This window comes from Neophocaena asiaeorientalis, unplaced genomic scaffold, assembly GCF_003031525.2.
Source record: "Neophocaena asiaeorientalis asiaeorientalis breed wild unplaced genomic scaffold, Neophocaena_asiaeorientalis_V1.1 scaffold116, whole genome shotgun sequence".
Taxonomy (NCBI): domain Eukaryota; kingdom Metazoa; phylum Chordata; class Mammalia; order Artiodactyla; family Phocoenidae; genus Neophocaena; species Neophocaena asiaeorientalis.
In genome coordinates, this window is record NW_020174561.1 from 4,766,245 (window position 1) to 4,785,567 (window position 19,323).

At 40.4% G+C, this 19,323-nt stretch overlaps 1 protein-coding gene across 1 annotated transcript in view; it reads right to left on the reverse strand.

Annotated features, from left to right (window-relative positions):
* The window catches only part of CPED1 (cadherin like and PC-esterase domain containing 1), a 286,736-nt gene that overhangs the window by 12,196 nt on the left and 255,217 nt on the right, over positions 1 to 19,323 (reverse strand). Inside the window, exons 18-21 of the mRNA XM_024757824.1 lie at positions 11,710 to 11,930; positions 11,360 to 11,461; positions 10,867 to 10,954; positions 6,863 to 7,009 (exon numbers count right to left, since the gene is read on the reverse strand). Coding sequence (XP_024613592.1) covers positions 6,863 to 7,009; positions 10,867 to 10,954; positions 11,360 to 11,461; positions 11,710 to 11,930 — 558 coding nt within the window. The remainder of the gene's footprint in view (positions 1 to 6,862; positions 7,010 to 10,866; positions 10,955 to 11,359; positions 11,462 to 11,709; positions 11,931 to 19,323) is intronic.

Here is a 19,323-nt window from a genome sequence, read left to right on the forward strand (position 1 = left end):
TCGATCTTGAATCTAATCGGCCACTAGAAAAGGCTAGAATTCACTTGCAAATGGAATGAACGCGAATCCTTTTACACAGAAAGGACTGTTTAGAATTATCTTCCGAAAAATGGGGTGTAGGAATGGTAGATAGAGAAAGCTTCTGTGACTCTTCTTTAGTTACAGAGTCATTGAAAGATTTCAGGTGACACCATTCCATTTGCAGTGTAGAAACATTACACCTGGTGGGGGCAGGAAAGATGAACTCAAGTAGTTCAAAGTGAAGGTTCCAAGAGGAAGATATTGTAATAGTCTAGGGCAAATGAATGACAGGGAAGAAGACCTTCCAACTCATCTTGTTCATTTACCAGCATCCTACCAACTATTTACCAGTGTCCTTGACCTGGTCCTCTCCCACGTTGTCAGGAGCCTTCCTCTACCAGTCCTACCCGCTCCTGTATACTCACTCTACCCCTAGTATTAACTATTCCCCCTCTGCCCATAAACATGCCAAAGTTATTCCTCCTATAAACTGCCCCTAGATCACTTTCTCTTCTAAATCCAATATCTTCTCCTCTTTCTTATTGTTACTTGTTGAAAGGTTTTACCTTTTCTCACTTCTTATACCTCTTCATTCTATTGTAGTTTACTCCCAATATTTTACTGAAACTACTCTTAATATGGTAAGAAAGGACCTTATCAATGCCAAAAATCAATGACTATTTTAAAATCCCTGTCTTAATAGAGTTATCTATTACACTAGACAACATTAACCCTGTTTCAATCTCTCCTTACACATTTTCACTTTTTGGTTTTCCATGGCACTCCACTCTACTAGAGCTTTCCTCTAACAGTTTATTCTCTAAATGCAAATGCTCCTATTTCTCCCAACTTGGCTTAAATATTGGTGTTTCCAAGGGTTCCTTCCTCAACTCTTCTTACTCTTCTCACTTTCTTTGGATGATCTATTTTTATCATTTACCTATTTTCTGAGGACTTCCAACTTTTTAATCTCCAGCCCCACCCTGTCCCTCAAGCTTCAGATGTGTATCTCCAACTGCCTGTTAGGAGGCAGGCAGGCATCCTGGATGTCCCACAGGCATCTCAAACACAATATGTTCAAAACGGAATTCATCTTTTCCCTAAGCCTGTACCTTCTCAGTTACTCCGTGTCTCAATTGCCGGTTCGGTTCTCTAATCTGTCACCCAAGTTAGGAATCATTTTTGATTCTTCTTACACCTCATGCCACTCATAAGATCTACAGATACATATTTAATAGGGCTTCTATTTGTCTGCTTCTCTCTTATGATTGCTGTCTCTGTCCAGGTTTGGGTGAGCCCTTTATCATCTCTTACCTGACTTCTGAAAAATTCTCCTAACTTCTCTCCCTGGCTGAGTCCTTTTCAAATCTTCACTCCTCATGGTTCTCAGACTTACCTATTTGAAACAAAGATGCAATCATCTCACTTCTCTCGAAAACCTTTCACTGACTCTCCATCACTTAGAGGATAAAGTCTAAGCTCTTACCATGATCTGGCCCTGGCCTACTTTTCCCAGTCCCCTTTTATAATTGATGTTCTACAATATATAGAATTGCCTGTGATTTCCTGAGAACATCAGGTTATTTCAAAGCTACTTTGGTTCACATTGTCTTAGGGGTTGGAATGGTTCCTTCTGCTATTACCTTACTACTTGACTAGGACCAACTCATCCTTTAATAAGAAACTTGGGTAGTTTTCAAGGAGAGATTCACTCAATCCTCAGATTGGATTAGGTGCCCCTTCTTGGTATTATTACAATACCTTATTATATCTCTTTAAAGTATTGTTTCATAGTATGGATTTTTATGCCTGACTCTCTGACTACAATGTGTTAAAAGTAGAAAATGTGTCTTATTTATTTTTGCATTACTCTTGTTTAGCTCAAGAACTGGACTCAAAAGATAAATATTGGACAATTAAGTAAAAGAATAAATGTGGTCGAGGCAATTGGAACAGAGTATAGGGGAAAGACTTGGAAGAATATTTACGAGGTAAACAGGATTTGGTAACTAGCTGGTTGGAAGTGCTAGGGGGCTGAAGAAACATAAGGAAGAGTCAAGGATGACCCTAGCTTGTAAATGAAAGTGCAAGAGAGTGAATTCAGGAATACAAGAGAACAAGAGAGCGTAAAGGGAATATTAATTCTCAATTTGGAAACGTTGAGTTTGAGACGCTTATAGGAATTCTACAAAATGTTTCCTACTTCATTTGACAGCAGTTAGTACAATGCCTATATAGACACTCAAAAATTTGTTGAAGTAGATTTCTATTACTAATTTATTAAAAATAGCCATGCTGATAGTTAAATTCTGGGATCTGCTATGTAAGATGACTATACTTGAATCAGTTATTTTTTCTTGAAAAGTCAATAGTTCAGTTTTTTAGACAGATGAATTTAAAGGCTTCTTTCTTCAACTGTGTTCATAATAAACTTTGAAAGTTTGAAGGAAAAAGAGAAAACCTTTAGGTCCACAATACAGAAGGAAAACATTTCTAGGCCAGATAAGCTTTTGTTAATTTAATTAAGATTAAATAATAACAGGAAATCGTCTCTGGCAAAGAACTGAAAACCTCTTCTTTCCAAGGTGCAAGAATCAAAGGAAACCTGTTGATATTAGAGCTGGGTGGTGATGCCGGAGGGTTTCTGTGTTTTGCTTTGTTTTGTTTTGTTTTTGACTGAGTCAAAAGCTAGAGCGACATCTGCCAGAAAACAGAGACATCATAGAAAGTTTGTGCATAACACTTGGTTGTGGGTTTGCCCCTTCTGCAGCCAGGCTTGGGCTGGTAATATGTTTGTATCCTTTCCAGGTTTTAGCTCACTCACAGTAGATGTTTGCCACATAACTAAAGGCACCATCCAAAACCACTCTTGGGCGACAGCTACCTGGATCCTGTTTGTTGTCCTGTATAAACACTGGGAAAACAAATTCCACTTCTACCCATGAAGAGAAACACCTGCTTTTCTAATCAGCAGGAACATTTTTGTCGAAATTGATGCATACCAGTTGGGAAATTGTTTATAGATTCATGGTGGCAACATATCCTCTCTTGGTGACTTGACAGATGAAAGAGACACCCCAAGACCTTTAATCTCACCTATGGCAGCAAGAGCCCACTGGAGCAGGTTTGTTATGTCTAGGATAGAATTCTCACCACAAATCAAAGAGAACACATCGAGATCTTACTGTGATGATTACAGCAATCCTTCTCAGGTATCTATGAATCTATAGTGGGAATGGTTTAATTGAACACCAAAAGATATAAGGCTCCCAAACCCAAAATCTTATTGTTCTAATACAGTAGATCTTAATGCTTGCTTTTACTGTATGACAAATTCCTTTCCCAGCTCCTGAGTCCAGCACAGAGGAAGAAATGGTTGTTATTAATGCATTTCTGCCTTTAATGTTTTGTATGAGACGAGTAATCTACGTTTTCTTGGCTTGCCACATTCATCATCAAATCATCCTTTGCAAAAAGCTTTCAATTTTCTTGATTGTTTATAATAAGCTAACAGTGACTCAAGATGTTGGGTGATGGTTTAGAAAGATTATAAAACATCCGTGTCATCACTGGAAACTTCCTGAGGTACAAGTGGTACAAATTGTTCAAGAGTTAAGCAACAATTATGCCCAAGTGATGAATGGGTTTAGAGACTTTGTGATAAAGGGAGTCAGTTGAGAAAGATGATCTTATCAGTTCCATGTTGTAACTGGAAAGGCGAATGCTTCCAGAAGTATTTCAGCTCCAACAGGAAAACATCAAAATGGATAACACTGCTTGAGAATCAACAGAGATAATTTGGGCAATACCTATATAGCTTGCCGTCAAGGTGGCACACATTAGAAATAGGGTTTAATAAAACACAATTTGTGTATAATAATTGCACACAAAAAATTATAAAATCAAAGAAGCGAAGTAATTTTACCTGACATGCTTAAATCATGATTATGGAAATTAAGGATGGTTTTTATTAGTAATAATTATAAGCCAATATTCAAGTTCTGATGGTTCAAAGAGTCTTTACTGTAGTTCTCAAATTCCATGACTCTTACTGTCAACTGGTTGATCCTGTGACAGTCATGTGGGAAGGGCATCTTCAGTTTTTATTTTGTTTTAGCTGCATTGTGTGGCTTGTGGGAGTTTAGTTCCCTGACCAGGGATCGAACTCGGGCCCTCAGCAGTGAGAGCATGGAGTCCTAACCACTGGACGGCCAGGGAATTCCCGCACATTTTGTTTTTAATTGGAGCCATGTGGGAAATCAGTAGAGGACTTCTCTTTTTTAGACTTCCAGAGCACTAAAGCTGAAAAAAGAAAAACAGGTACCCTCCCCCAAAATACTAACTGGAGACACATTATGTAAAAGTAAATAAGTAAACCTTTTCTAAAAGAGGCAAAAAACCTCTGTATGTTGTCATATGTATGTTGTCTTTCAAAGCCCCCATTTTCTGTGGGTTTGGCAACCTCTGGCTTGTTTTTACAGCCAAAATGGTTATGGTGATACTAGGTTGGCTCAGCTGCAAGTTCAGTTTCTTCCTTTCAAGCTACCTGCTCTTGTATTTCTAAGCCTTGACCTTTTGTAAATAGGAAAGGCATTGGAAGGATATTTTCTTATGGAAGAAGTAAGTAGACACACAGTATCCTACAGCTTAAAAATCTGATCTGCAACAGCATGGCCAAGCTTCAAGTTGCTAAAATGCCATGCTCTCAGCTGTTGGTGGAGGTTCTCGCTTCTCTGAGATGTAGTTCCATTGCCACACAAAAATATAACATGCACTCATTAGCAGAACATACAGAAGAACCAATGCAGTGTCAATAACTTTTGGACATTCATAAAAATCTGAGGATCGAGATGGATTCTGATAGTCATCTTAGGGCTGAAAAACAGGATCAGAAGAAACCTTTAGTTGTCACCTCACTAGTCAACCCACTCATGACTGCACTCTGTTTTACAAAAGGGGCCACACCAAGAAGAACAACTGGATCAGTATCTGACAGCACGGTCAAACGAGACAATCTCCATCGCAGTTTCAGCTGAAGCTCCTGAGATCTAAAGCCAACAACAGTAGCCAAGTAACCTCATAGTCCAAAGCAATGTACGGGCAATGTATGCAAAAGTGTGGACAAAATCCTGCTTAGCAAACCCTTGTCTGATTAGGTGTTGGGAAAAGGAGAATAAGGAAGAGAAAGAATTTCTGTGAAGGACATTTCCCCAAAACTTTATGGTTTTCCTCCATCTTGGGCAGTTGCTTCATCCTTGCTTTAAGCCAAGTGAGACAGGACTTCAAGAGACCAACTTTGAGAGGCGGACATGTGTCCTTTGGGGATTGGAAGCATTAGAACTGGTATGAGACACCATGGCTATAGATCAGCTTTAAGGTGGCAGAGAGAATGAGAGAGCAAGAGTGAGAGTGAGAGCTAGAGAGAGAAAGAGAGAAAAAAGAGACAGGGCTGCACTGGGAGCTCACTGTATTTCTAGCAACAGCAGAGCAAGGATGCATGGGTGTTTCTTGTGGACCAAATGTGGACAACTAAGTAGAGTGAGCCTGGTGCTATGCAGAATATTTTCCAAGAGGAAGCCTGCAGAAGCAGTGTGACCCCCAACAGAGGGATGGACAGTTGGAAGCCAAGGGGGCAAGGAAGGAATGCAGCTGTAAGGTAGACATCGCCTCTGTCAAAGAAGCTATTATCGGAGGGCTCGGTGGGAGTGTCTTCAAGAAAGTTCACAAGAGCACGTTGAAAGGAAAGAACCAGCATGTTATGCCCAGAAAGCACATCGATGGGTTATGCTTATGCCACTCAGGTCAGACTTCTGTGGCCCTTAACATCTCCCTAACCTGACCCAATGAAGAAAGGGACGGGAGAAGAGTAGCAAAGCACGATGGGGGAAAAAGGAAAGGAGCCTCCTGCACCCTCTCTCTTACTTTGGGCTTTTGAGACTGAGGCAGGCCTGAGCTGGGGGAAGGAAATACCTTCATGTGTTTATAACACAGGACTGGGCAATTTTAGTACTGAAGTGAGAGTCTTCTTGTACCTGAAAGTGATTGGAGTCCTATTATTATCTGAAAGTGGCTTTAAAATATTGGGACTTACCAAGATTTTATGCAAGTGTAGGGAGGAAATAATCCACAGAGTTTGAAAGGGCAGGGCGGGGGGAAGGAAAAAAATATTTTCTGCTATCACCTTCTGAGCTAAGACTATTTAATTACTGGCTACAAATAAAATCATTTCCACCACTAGGAAGGAAAAACTATTCAAAACACAGGCCCTCCAGGAATTCCCTGGTGGTCCAGTGGTTAGAATTTGGCTGGGGCCAGGTTCGATCCCTGGTCTGGGAACTAAGATCCCATAAGCCAGGCGGTGCAGCCAAAAACAAAAACAAAGCAAAAAACCGAACCTAACAAAGGAAAACAAACAGATAAACACCACAGGCCCTCTGGTTAATGCATTGGATAAACCAGTGGAGGAAGCTCATTCATCAATTTAGCCTTGATTTTCAAGCTCCACTAAGACATTTGCCACCTTCTTTGGATACAATTTCTGATGGGAAGGCTTGGAGCCTATTAGAAAAGACAACTGCTCTCCAGGTTCCCATCTTCCTGCTCGTGTTGACCAGTGATTCTGGTTTTCAGGTGTCTACGTAAATATTCTAACACACTTCATTTTGTAGAACCTCGAGTTGGGACTGCTACATGCTTTGGCTGAGTGATGATGAACACATTGTTTAATCTCCTCCGGTCATGGTTTCTTTAATGCAAAATAAGACTGACAATGCAATTAAAGATATAATGAGAAATTAAAAAAAATCAAAAGCTACAAAAATCAGACAGCCAGCATAAATACCTCATGAAAATGACATCCGCATGTCCCCTGCAAAAACTCTTTGTATCGCCCCATTGTTATAGTGAATGTGTCAACCACTTCATAGCCATATTTTTTTGCAGCTTCCAGAATAATCAAATTTTCTTTCCATAAATTCTGAACTTCACTCTGTATTGGAAAAGAGAACAATGAGAATTTTGATTAAGAAGACTTTTATGATTTAATAATTCAGGTAAAATCATATAAATGTCTTTTTAAAGATTGATCTTATTGTAAGATAAAGAATTAATTTCTTTAAGATGTGTTCCAATTTTCATGTTCCCCTTATATGAACATTGATGTAAATATAAAATAGCAATATATCAATATCTATAGTGACACACAGTTTGGAACTTTTTCTTCTATGAAAACAGTTAGGTTTATTGCCCACAGAGATCCACTGAAGTAGCTAAGATTCTCAATTTAAAAACCAAGACTTGAAAATCACAAATCCTAGCTCCATCTATTTGAGTTCTTATTCTTTTAGGCATTTGAGTATTAATTATTATGTTTTGTTTTTAGCTCTGTGCTGGGGGACAGGAATACAAGGATAAATAAACCATGGTACCTGCTCTTAAGACATTGCATTCAAATAGGAGAAATGTATATGTAAATATTTACTAAGTCCTTTATTGGAGGTAAATATACCAGGCTCTGGGCTGGGAGAGAAAAGGGAATAGCTCTGCAGGGGCAGGGGGACAGCTGGACAGGGAGACTTCAAGAAGGGTTCCTGAGCAGAGTGAGGTTTGCTGGTTGGCAAACAGGGTGGGAAAACAGAGAGTGGGAGTGTGTTTGGCGAGCCCCAGAAGTGAGTGAAGGCTCCAGCTGCTGCTTCTCTAAATCATATTCCTCCCTCCCTCACCAGCTGTGTCTGAAGCAATGATGGAGCTCGGCGGGGGTTCTAGTTCAGGTCCACTGTTGAGAAGAGGGACTCCTCCACTAACTACTCCAGCTCCAGGATGCCTCATTGGCTTGGCCAAGACTTTCTCAGACTGACCCATAGTCTGAGACTCTTCCTACCTCATCCATCCTTCTTCTACTCCCTTTATATCAGACACATTACAGTCAAACACGGTTCCCAGTACAGAGTAGACATTCAAAAAATATTTCATGCAAGATTGAGTGATATGCATTGGGTAGTGTGGTCTGAAACTGTTCTCACCTACTTCTGCCCCCTCCTTTTTATTCTTCTCAAACATTCTTTCTAATAAATCCCTTTATTTGGCTAACCCTGTCATGGTGTCTGTCTCTTTGAGAACCCAAACTAACACAGGGAGGGAATTGAACTCCCCTTGTCTTTTCTAAAGAACAAAAAAAAATTTTTTTTCATTTTCCAGGTAAAACAGCAAATAATTACTTGCATTTATTAATCCACCTGCAAGGTAAAAGAAGCAGTACAAAGACATCTAATTTTCTGTCTTCTCCACTGTGCTTGCATAACTATTTTTATGTGACATTCAAAGAAGAATGTTCCCCTCTGCCCCCCAAATAAATGCAGTGAATAGAAAAGGCTCATAAAGGAGAAACCTGGAGGAAAAGAGACAGATGGGAATTTGGTCTCTGCCATCCCCTGAAAAATAATGCTCAGTATCATTTGTAGGCCTTTTCGTGTTTGGTTACAGTACCCTCTCAACTTTAATGTGTCCAATTATAAAAGGCAGAAGAAACTTTACAGGGAGTGTTTTACAGAGAAGGTTCAGTTCTCTGGGAAACAGACTCTGAGTCAGAAATTTGCATGCAGGAGGCCATCAGGAAAGCGCCCTTGGGATCAGCTCCTCCAGGGGAGTGAGGGCCTACACGCGGGATAGAGAGAGAAGTTGAGCTGCAACATCGTTGCAACAGAGGCTTTTGCTGATCCCACCGGGAGTTCTAGAGCTGGGGTGGCCCTTCTGAGATGGCCCAAATTAAGGAAAGGGGGCTGAGTCTTGGTTGAGGTTCTGCCCAAAGGGCAATTCCTGCTGGGACTCAGGTCACACCCGCAGCAGCCCAGAGGAATGAATGTCTCAGCCCTGAAGGGACCATCTGGGAGCATGCAAATCCTACAAAACGTCACTCACTCATTCATGCGTGAGAGGTTTTCTGAGAGTCTCCTATGTGCTGAGCACTGTGTTTTGCATTTGGGGTACCAGAGTGAGCCATGCAGACTTCCCTCCCCCATGCCGGCTCCCACAGAGATTAGTCTAGCAGGGGAGACAGACAACCAAAGCTGGTATCTGTTGAGGGACCTGGATGAGGACACCGGACAATGTCAAACGAGCTCATAGCAGGAAAAGCCAACTGAGTCCAGGGTGTCAATTAAATCTTTCCAGAGAAAACTGCATTTAAACTAACACTTGAAGGGTGACCAGAAGTTACCCAGGTGAGGGGGTAGTGGGAGAGTGTTCTTTGGGAAGAGGGAACAGTGACTTCCAAGACCTGGAGGTGACTGAGAGCATGGCATGCTTGAGGAGTTGAAACACTCGGTGTGGAGTGTGTGTGTGTGCGCGCGCATGTGTGTGTACACGTGTGCATATGTGTGGAAGCAAGGACTAAGTCTACCGAGGAAGGCGGAGGCCACGTCTTGCATGGCCACGATGAGGATGATGAATGCCAGTGTCTGATGACAAGTTCAGAGTTCTTTTCTGCCTCCACTTGCTCTTGTCCTTTTCTCCTTTGTTCTATCATTCCCCCTCCTCTTCTTCCCTCCTTTTGTTTTCACCCAGTTTGCAAAGACTGATGAGCACAATGGAAGCCCTGGTGGCAAGCACGACGGTTAACAGTGTCTGGAGCAAGGTAAGTGCCGAAGAACTGTTGGCAGAGATGAGTTCATTCTAAATCGAAGTAGGCATCACAAGTACTCCAGTTCCTGCGAGAAGCCACAGTCAAGGAAGCAAAGCGGAGCTACCAGAGTCCTCAAGGAGGAATTACAAATTTGACCTGCAGCTTTCAAATAACATGAAAGGAGATTCAACTCATAACCCACAGAGACAATTATCAAAAGACCCCTCTCCTAATCCCCGACCATCTCAAACCCTTCAGCTACCCCAGATGCTAAATGTCTCAACTCACTTTAAAAGACCTTAACCCCTCCTGACTCCAAGAGGCTGAATTTGGAGGTTTTATTTGGGCCACTTTCTACCAGTTCTCCTGCTTTGGCATCACAGAGCTGGCGGCCAGGCAGCAAAGTTTCGAGAAAGGAGAGGAAGATCCTGTAATCCCTGTCGGAGAAAGCTAGGAGCGCTCATAATTGACACAAAAATAAATCTCACTCGGTTTACACATTAAATGGACAGCCTCCTGTCTCCCCAGTTCCCAGTGCCCGCCCCCGACGAGCTCCCCTGAGGAACTGCACACAAACCCGGCTGCCTGTGAACTCTTCTTGCTGAGCAAGGGCAGCTGATTCTCTTATCTACAGATGTTGTCTTTCCTTTCTTTTCTGAGACTTCTATTTACTGCTGAGACTAACTAGTTACTGTCTTCTATAAGAACCGGTCAGAGGCCCCTAACTCCTTTCATTTACGAATATCCAACCAGAGGCAAAACGAATGATACTACTTTAAAAACACTACTGAGTTTTTAAAGCAATCAGTCAGAAATCATCTTAAAAAGACACTCTTTTCCTAAATACTCATTGATGCTGACAATGTCACATGTGTTTCAGCATGAGCCTTTAATGGTGTGTGAAACATTACTGAGGTTAGGAGATACTTTAAAGCATGATCCATCTCATCTACCCCTCAAGTCTTTACCTTTTCAAACTCCGGTACCCCCTTTCTTCTTTTATGAACTCAAAGCGTTATTTATGACATATTTATGGGCTGTAGTCCCCTTATTTCCAGGAGTAATTATATCTGATTTATAATCATAATCCTTAAGTATATCATCTCCTTTGAATTTTATGAAGGTTGCTTAATATTATGTAGTGCCTTTGGGGTCCTTTTTCAGACACCAGCAAGGATCCTTACAGGAAACTTGAAGTTCACATAGCCTGGTGAAAATGGGCTTACCTGCGTTAGGAAGTGTACTCCATCCACCGGCAGATGAAATCCAATTCCCAACGTTTTGATGATCACAAGGATATTAAGTAAATTTTCCCTGTGAAATAATCAGAACGCAAGCCATGAACTTTGATTACATTTCTGGATGTCCGTGTTCACAAAAGCAAGCAGAGTGGAATTCCTTTAGAATGTGATAATTGGCGTATAGGACTAAATTCTCATTTTATAGGTTTAATATATATTAGTGTTGTTTTCTTTTTTTGTGGATAGAGTTTTATGCGTCAGTGGGCATGTTTTGATCTGGAGTAAACGTAAACTTGGATACTGAAGAGCCATCTTGTGATCGGATATAAAAGTATTTTGAAACATTTTAAAGTAGACTTTAAGTACTGGATTCTAAATTACAAGCTGCCCTTTATATAAAATCTTGATAAAATTCTCTCACATCGAGTAACTTTTTTTTTTTTCACTTAGAACACTAATTATTATTGCAGAAGTGTACCTCTTTAAAACCTTGTGAATAATCTGCAGGTGATTGGAATTAAGCCACTGAACACCACCAACGACTAATACAGTCTGGCTGGTATCCTCCAGGGGATGTGATCTGAAAGAAAAACAACACATGTTGCCTTGAAACAGATGGTAAACATTTTAACAGCATTGCCTCACATTTCATTGAACCATATCTGGCATCCTGATCACAGGACCTCCCTGTCATTTCTAACTCGTTTTCAGCCATATTACTTGGTACTTAAACTTTTCAGTGCATTTGATATACAGCAAACAATTATGACAGCTAGTAAAACATCAATCCATTGTGGTATTGTTTCATTCAAAATAGTTCCACTGTACCTTTGCAAGAGATGTTCAAGGGCTTTTTCAAATGTTGGTCTCAACGAAGGGCTTATCCAGAACTGTGGATAGTAGGAATAACTGATCAAAGTCTTCCCACCATTGACGTTGTGATAGAATTTAGTGCCATGCACCTTCTGCCATTCTTGAAAGGTTTCATTCAATCTTTCGATCAGATAGTACATTATCCCTCTGTTGGTCGAATCTCCAATGAAAAGAATCTATAAGTTAAAAAATTTTGCTTTCAAATCTGATGCTTATATGATATAGAAGACAATATAAAATAAATAATTTGATGAAAACAAAGCCACAAATCTAATTGAAGCATAGCCCTTTAAATGGTCAGAAATGACATTAATCGTATTCTCCCCCAAACCCGTTCATTTTCCTTTTCCATATTCCTAGCAATGACATCATCTACTGACCTACTAACTCACGTTTAAAGCTTTTTGCTATCTTTATGCTGTCTTTAATTTCTCTACCTCGCTTATGCTCTTAACTTTCTCATCGAATCAGCTTAGCACATTTCATCGATCCAAATAGGCATGAAGTATTCTAGTGCTGTAAGAATACTTAGAGATTTTCCAATCTCTTTATTTCATAGATGAGAAATCTGGGAATCCACAGAGGTTAGCTAGCTCGATAGAGGTCAAGCTACTACTTGAGGAAAGAGCCACAGGACGAGAATTTAATATTCTGAAAAGCAGTCTGTGTCCCAGGATGCAAATCCCAGTGCCATTTGCCCTGGAAGCCTCTCACCCATCACCTCCTTCCCATTCCCACCAGCGGAGCCCTGCTTCAGGCTCCGACTGCCTCAAAGGTGTGCTATTGTTAACACTTGCTTAATGGGTCTTCTCGCACAATGGCTGCCCTCTAATTCATTCTCCACACAGTAATACTGGGATAAATTTCCAAATGTCTCATCTCACTTTCACACTCAGAAACCTTATCGGCTCCCCACGTACTACAGAATCAAATCTTAACTCCTGAGGTTCAGTTAACATTTGCTGAATTTTTATTGCATATCGGCTTTTGCTAAGTGGAGATTTCACATAGGGTACTCAATTTTAATCTTCATAATCGTGGGGTGTGAATCATTCTCTGTTTCACAGATGAGGGCTTTGAGGCTCAGGGAGACTGAGGTTATAAATCTAGTAAATGGGGAACACAGGACTCAAATCCAAGTCCTTTATCTCCAAGTGCAGGGTCGATGGCCCCATGCTCTCAACACTTCTCCTAAAGTAAGCAGGTCAGATTCCTACTTTTTCACTGAACATGATTTGCACTCAGCAACATCTGTTTTTCCTTGTGCTAATCCGTCTGCCTAGAAAGCCCCTCTCTCTGCAACCCCACCTGTGTAAATGCTACGAGTCTCCAGACTCGCCATAAACGGCTCTCTCAGCCGGTCTTGTCCAATGCCCCAGCGAAAGTAACCTCCTCTGTCCTCCGTGATTTCATTATAATTTTTATTTCCATTATTGATTTTATCAAAGACTACATGAAATTATGGCTGTCTCTGTATCTTTTTTCTCATATCATATCAAGAAGGATTTGAGGTCAGAGTCAAGGTTAATTTCTAAATTCTAATTTCCCCCATAGTTCTATGCATGCATTTTAAAAATATTTAGTGAACTGAACGTCAAAGGGACTTCTATTAGAGACAATTCCTTTTAATGTCTTTGGAGAAGGTTTAATTTGTACTTCAGTTTTTTTCTCTTTCTGTTGAGATTTCCCTTTGCATTAGTCATGTACATATTCACTTCTGATTTTAAAAGCAGTCACTGCATCACTTCTCAGGCACTCGTGCGTTCACCCATCCATAGTGAGACTGCAAAGGTTTATTTTTTCCACAGTAAGTGTATTCAAGTAGCTGTGTGAAGAAACCCAGAAGGCATTCTCCTTCAGAATTTGCTTCCCATCAAACACTGTTACCATAAGCATAGCCAGACTCAACTGTATGATGTAAGATGTCAAGGTCCCAGTCACTGAGTCTCTCGGTCAAGTTCCATTTGGGGCAATAAAATCCCAGTATGAGAAAAATACTTTGTGAAATCACTTGAAATTCTTCCTACTGGATTTGACCTATAATTATTTGTTTGTTTTTCTGGCCCAGATTTCTGATTTTTTAAAAGGGAAACTTTGAATTATCAGGAAAGCTCTTCATTTCAGAGACTAGTAATTATCCAACTCCATTTGTAATAGTTTGCTAGGGCTGCCATAACAAAGTACCACAGACTGGGTAGCTTAAACAACAGAAATTTATTTTCTCATGATTCTTGGCTAGAAGTCCAAGATCAACATATTTGCATGGTTGGTTTCTTCTGAGGGCATCTCTGCTTGACTTGTAGATGGCCATCTTCTCTGTGTCTACATATGGTCTTTCTTCTGTGTATGTCTGTGTCTTAATCTCCTCTACTTATAAGGACACCTGTCATATTGGATTAGGGCCCACCATAATGGCCTTGTTTTTTTTTTTTTTTTTTTGCGGTAAGTGGGCCTCTCACTGTTGTGGCCTCTCCCGTTGTGGAGCACAGGCTCAGCGGCCATGGCTCACGGGCCCAGCCGCTCCACGGCATGTGAGATCTTCCCGGACCGGGGTATGAACCCGTGTCCACTGCATCGGCAGGTGGACTCTCAACCACTACGCCACCAGGGAAGCCCGGCCTTGTTTTAACTTAATCATCTCTTTAAAGGTTCTATCTCCAAAACAGCCACATTCTGAGGTTATTAGGACTGGGAATTAGGACTTCAACATATGAATTTGGTTGGGTAGAAACACAATTCAGCTTTTAATACCAGTAAAGGACCTTGGAAATCCGGTTGTTAAGCTAAATTTCCACTACAGATTTTTCTTATGGGGTCTTTTCATTTCAGTATCAAGACGCAATCCCTCCTAGTGTCTCTCTGGGCAGCCGGTAAGATCACTGGGTGTCTGTATTGTGGGCTACAGAGAGAACTACAGAGGTTGAAGAAAATCCAACGAGCTGCCTGTTACTGAGAGAAAAAAAAATTTCTAGATTTCCATTTTTTTCTGTGGGGTTGTATGAAGATGCAGCCCACCAGTGCACGACAGGGGCAAAAAGAAGTTGTTTCAGAATTCTTAGGTACTGTTATTTATTAGCCAGATGATCTTAGACAAATTATGTGACCTCTTCATGGGTTCATTTCCTTATGTGTATATTGGGGAAAATAATAGCACCACTGTAAAGGACTTTAATGAGCTTTTAAATACTTATCTTATTCCTGGCACACAGCACACAACAAATGGGAGCCAGCATTAAAGCACAGGAAAGCAAGAAGTGTTTTGGAGTGCTTCTAGTGTGTTCTGCAGTGCACTGCTAGGCGCTTTAAAATTTGTTAGCTATTTCAGAGAAAATGTCAGTAAAGATAGGAAGGGTCTAAATCACAGCAGCCTCTCTCCTGTCCTATCCACCCTGTTACAGACTCTCAGCAGGGCTAGTAGGGTTGCTGGTGAAACTGAGACTCTGAATCAAGAGCCGGGAGAGAGATCGCCACCCTGAGCAAACCAAGGATCTCTGAAAGGTTCCTCACGTCTGTCTCCACTGCTGATCAGTGACTAACAAGAGCTACAGGGATGGGAGAAGGAAGCATCACCACCACCATCTGCAAAACAAGTTCTTCTAAACTGCAAATATCTAGATAGAATTTTTCAAGCCCAGCAGACACAGCTCTGGGAAGACTATGTCCTGGAGAATTATTTTAGCCCAGTGCCTTTCTATTCATGAAAGACAGAAATGATAAATTATAACTAAAGTGAAAATGCACTTGTGAATTTTAAATTGCTGGTTCTGTAGGTAAAGCAGTTTTTGGAAGAGGTCAATCGGTATTCCTAACGAAAAGATTTCTAACTTCAAGATATCAGCTTTTTTAAGTGCATGCAATTAAAAAATAATACCCAGAAGAAAAGTGGTTCTCTTCAGCCACGTGATTCATATTCAGTCTTTATATCTTTTAGATCATTTGACTTGGTGAATTTTTAAAAGGAAATTTGCAGATTATTTGTTTTCAAGGTCTACTTCTACTTTAAAAGGTCTAAATTACCATAACAAATATTTATAACTAGCCACACATTTTGTAAATAATTCTTCTTTCCTGTGAAGATTTTTGCCCTATACTAGCATGCACAGGTGTTGGTTGGCAGATGCAATCAAAGAAAAAAAAACCAAGTAACCAGTAAGCAATTATAAAAATAATCAATATTAGCAGTAAAACATTAAGATAACTACTTTAATAAAGATTAAAAAAGATTTTTAAAGGTCCAATGATATCATGAGTTCAGGGAAATGAACCCTCTCATATACTACTATGTAAGAACCACAAGGGAGAGATGCTTTCTTTCTTTTTTTTTTTTAAACTGTTGAATTCCAAGTGTCCAGAATACTGCCTGGTGTAAAAGTCAGTCCTCATTTGTTAAATGGATGATTGGAAACTTTGATGCTGTGTATATAAATCAGCAGTTTTCTACTTCTAGGAAATTTCATGGATGCCCATGAAAATACATTTAAAAGCAAAATAAACTGGAAGCAACATAAATGTCTATCAGATTGATTACATTAAGTTATAATCGTACACTTCAATTCTTTTAATCTTTTAACAATGATATTGTAATATGGATATATTGTGATGGGAACATTTTAGTTAACGTTTATAAAAAGATGATTATAATCAGAATATAAATAATTGTTGCATTTTTGTAAAAGTAAAGCATATGGATGCATAGAAAAAACCCTGATTTAAAAAAAAAATTATTATTTAATTTTGGCTGCGTTGGGTCTTCGTTGCTGCGGGCGGGCTTTCTCTAGTTGCAGCGAGTAGGGGCTACTCTTCATCACAGTGCGTGGGTTTCTCATTGCAGTGGCTTCTCTTGTTGAGGAGCACGGGCTCTAGGTGTGTGGGCTTCAGTAGTTGTGGCACGTGGGCTTCAGTAGTTGTGCCTCGCGAGCTCTAGAGCGCAGGCTCTGTAGCCGTGGCACACGGGCTTAGTTGCTCTGTGGCATATGGGATCTTCCCAGACCAGGGCTCGAACCCGTGTTCCCTCCATTGGCAGTCAGATTCTTAACCACTGTGCCATAGGGAAGCCTGACACGGGTTATTCTGAAGTGATGATATTATGACAGTTTATTCTTTTCGCTCATTTGTATTTTCTAAATGAACAGATATTGGCTTTTTAGATTAATTAAGAAAACAAAAGCAGCAACAGTGGCAACAATAACAGTAAATCCATTTGTTTAAAAGCATTTTGAAAATTCACGTAAAAATAATCAGCTTAAATAAACTTTATTTCTACTTTTTAAAAATTTTGAAATTCCAGTGCTTTTTTTTTATTGGACTCTAATTGCTTTACAATGTTGTGTTAGTTTCTGCTGTACAATGAAGTGAATCAGCTATATGTATATGTATATCTCCTCCCTATCGGACCTCCCTCTCACCACCCTCCCATCCCACCCATCTAGGTTGTCACAGAGCACCGAGCTGAGCTTCCTGTGCTATGCGGCTGCTTCCCACTAGCTATCTGTTTTACGCATGGTAGTGTACATATGTCAATCCTCATCTCCCAGTTCGCCCCACCCCCCCAACCACCCCCAACCTTGTGTCCACAGGTCCGTTCTCTACATCTATGTCTCTATTCCTGCCCTGCAAATAGGTTCATCTGCACCATTTTTCTAGATTCCACATATATGTGTTAATATACAATATTTGTTTTTCTCTTTCTGGCTTACTTTACTCTGTATGACAGTCTCTAGGTCCATCCACATCTCTACAAGTGACCCAATTTCGTTTCTCTTTATGGCTGAGTAATATTCCATTGTATATATGTGCCACCTCTGCTTTATCCATTCATCTGTTGTTGGACATTTAGGCTGTTTCCACTTCCTGACTATTGTAAATAGTGTTGCAATGAACATTAGGGTACATGTGTCCTTTTGAATTATGGTTTTCTCAGGGTATATGCCCAGTAGTGGGATTGCTGGGTCATATGGTAGTTCTATTTTTAGTTTTTTAAGGAACCTCCATACTGTTCTCCATAGTGGCTGTATCAATTTACATTCCCACCAACAGTGTAGGAGGGTTCCCTTTTCTCCGCACCCTCTCCAGCATTTATTGCTTGTAGATTTTTTGATGATGGCCATTCTGACTGGTGTGAGGTGATACCTCATTGTAGTTTTGATTTGCATTTCTCTAATAATTAGTGGTATCTTTTCATGTGCCTCTTGGTATGCTTTCTTTGGTGAAATGTCTGTTTAGATCTTCCACCCATTTTTTAATTGGGTTGTTTGTTTTTTTGATATTGAGCTCCATTTGTTGTTTGTATATTTTGGAGATTAATCTTTTGTCAGTTGCTTTGTTTGCAGATATTTTCTCCCATTCTGAGGGTTGTCTTTTCGTCTTGTTTATGGTTTCCTTTGCTGTGCAAAAGCTTTTAAGTTTCATTAGGTCTTATTTGCTCATCTTTGTTTTTATTTTCATTACCCTAGGAGGTGGGTCAAAAAAGATCTTGCTGTGGTTTATGTCAAAGCGTGTTTTTCCTGTTTTCATCTAAGAGCTTTATAGTGTCCTGTCTTACATTTAGGTCTTTAATGTATTTTGAGTTTATTTTTGTGTATGGTGTTAGGAAGTGTTCTAATTTCGTTCTTTTACATGTAGCTGTCCAGTTTTCCCAGCACCACTTATTAAAGAGGCTGTCTTTTCTCCATTGTATGTCCTTGCCTCCTTTGTTATAAATTAGGTGACCACGTGTGCGTGGGTTTATCTCTGGGCTTTCTATCCTGTACCATTGATCTATACTTCTGTTTTTGTGCCAGTACAATACTGTCTTGATTACTGTAGAACAATGGCCTAAGAGAATCAAGATTAAACATTGGTTCAATAAACCTATCACAGGAATAACACTAATCGTATTTTGAATTCCAGTAGCAGCTTTATTCTAAAGATTGAATGGCTTTTTGCTATGTAGCATCTCTCTTCTGGTCCTGTGTTATGAAGGGAGGCTGCCTCCATCAAGGTGGGCTCTGGAGAGGAGCAGAAACATCTGTGTCTCGATGTGTCATTAGAGGCTGGATCTCAGCTCATCAGCGGGAGACAAAGATGTGTTTAGAAGAGTTCTGCATCTGTTCTATTCCCCAAACTTGGCATGCAAGGTGTCACTGAAAAGTGTATAGGGCCTGGTGTTTTTTCTACTATTTTCACACCATCATGGACCATAGGACCTAGAAGCACATCCTGTTCTTAGGCTCTATTAAAGCTTGGGCTTACTTTAAAATAGTCTTAAAAACCATGAAACTGTCTTTGTTTTCATTTCTATTTTCTCAACATTGTATCGTCCCTGTATTAGGTGACACAGGCTAAGTGCTATTAACAAACAGAGCCCCCAAATGTATAATGGCCTAAATATAATTGATGTTTACTTCTCCTTCAGGAAAACAGTCCAGGTGGTTCCAGGCAGGGGTATGGGGGCGGGATGGGGCCGGGAGGTCATTCAGGGTCCCAGGATGGTTAGACTGTGCCTTCCTCAAATACGGATTCCGAGACCTCACTGGGCATTGATATCCAGCTGGGGGAAGGAGTAAAGAGCTGCCAGGTTTCCTATGGGCC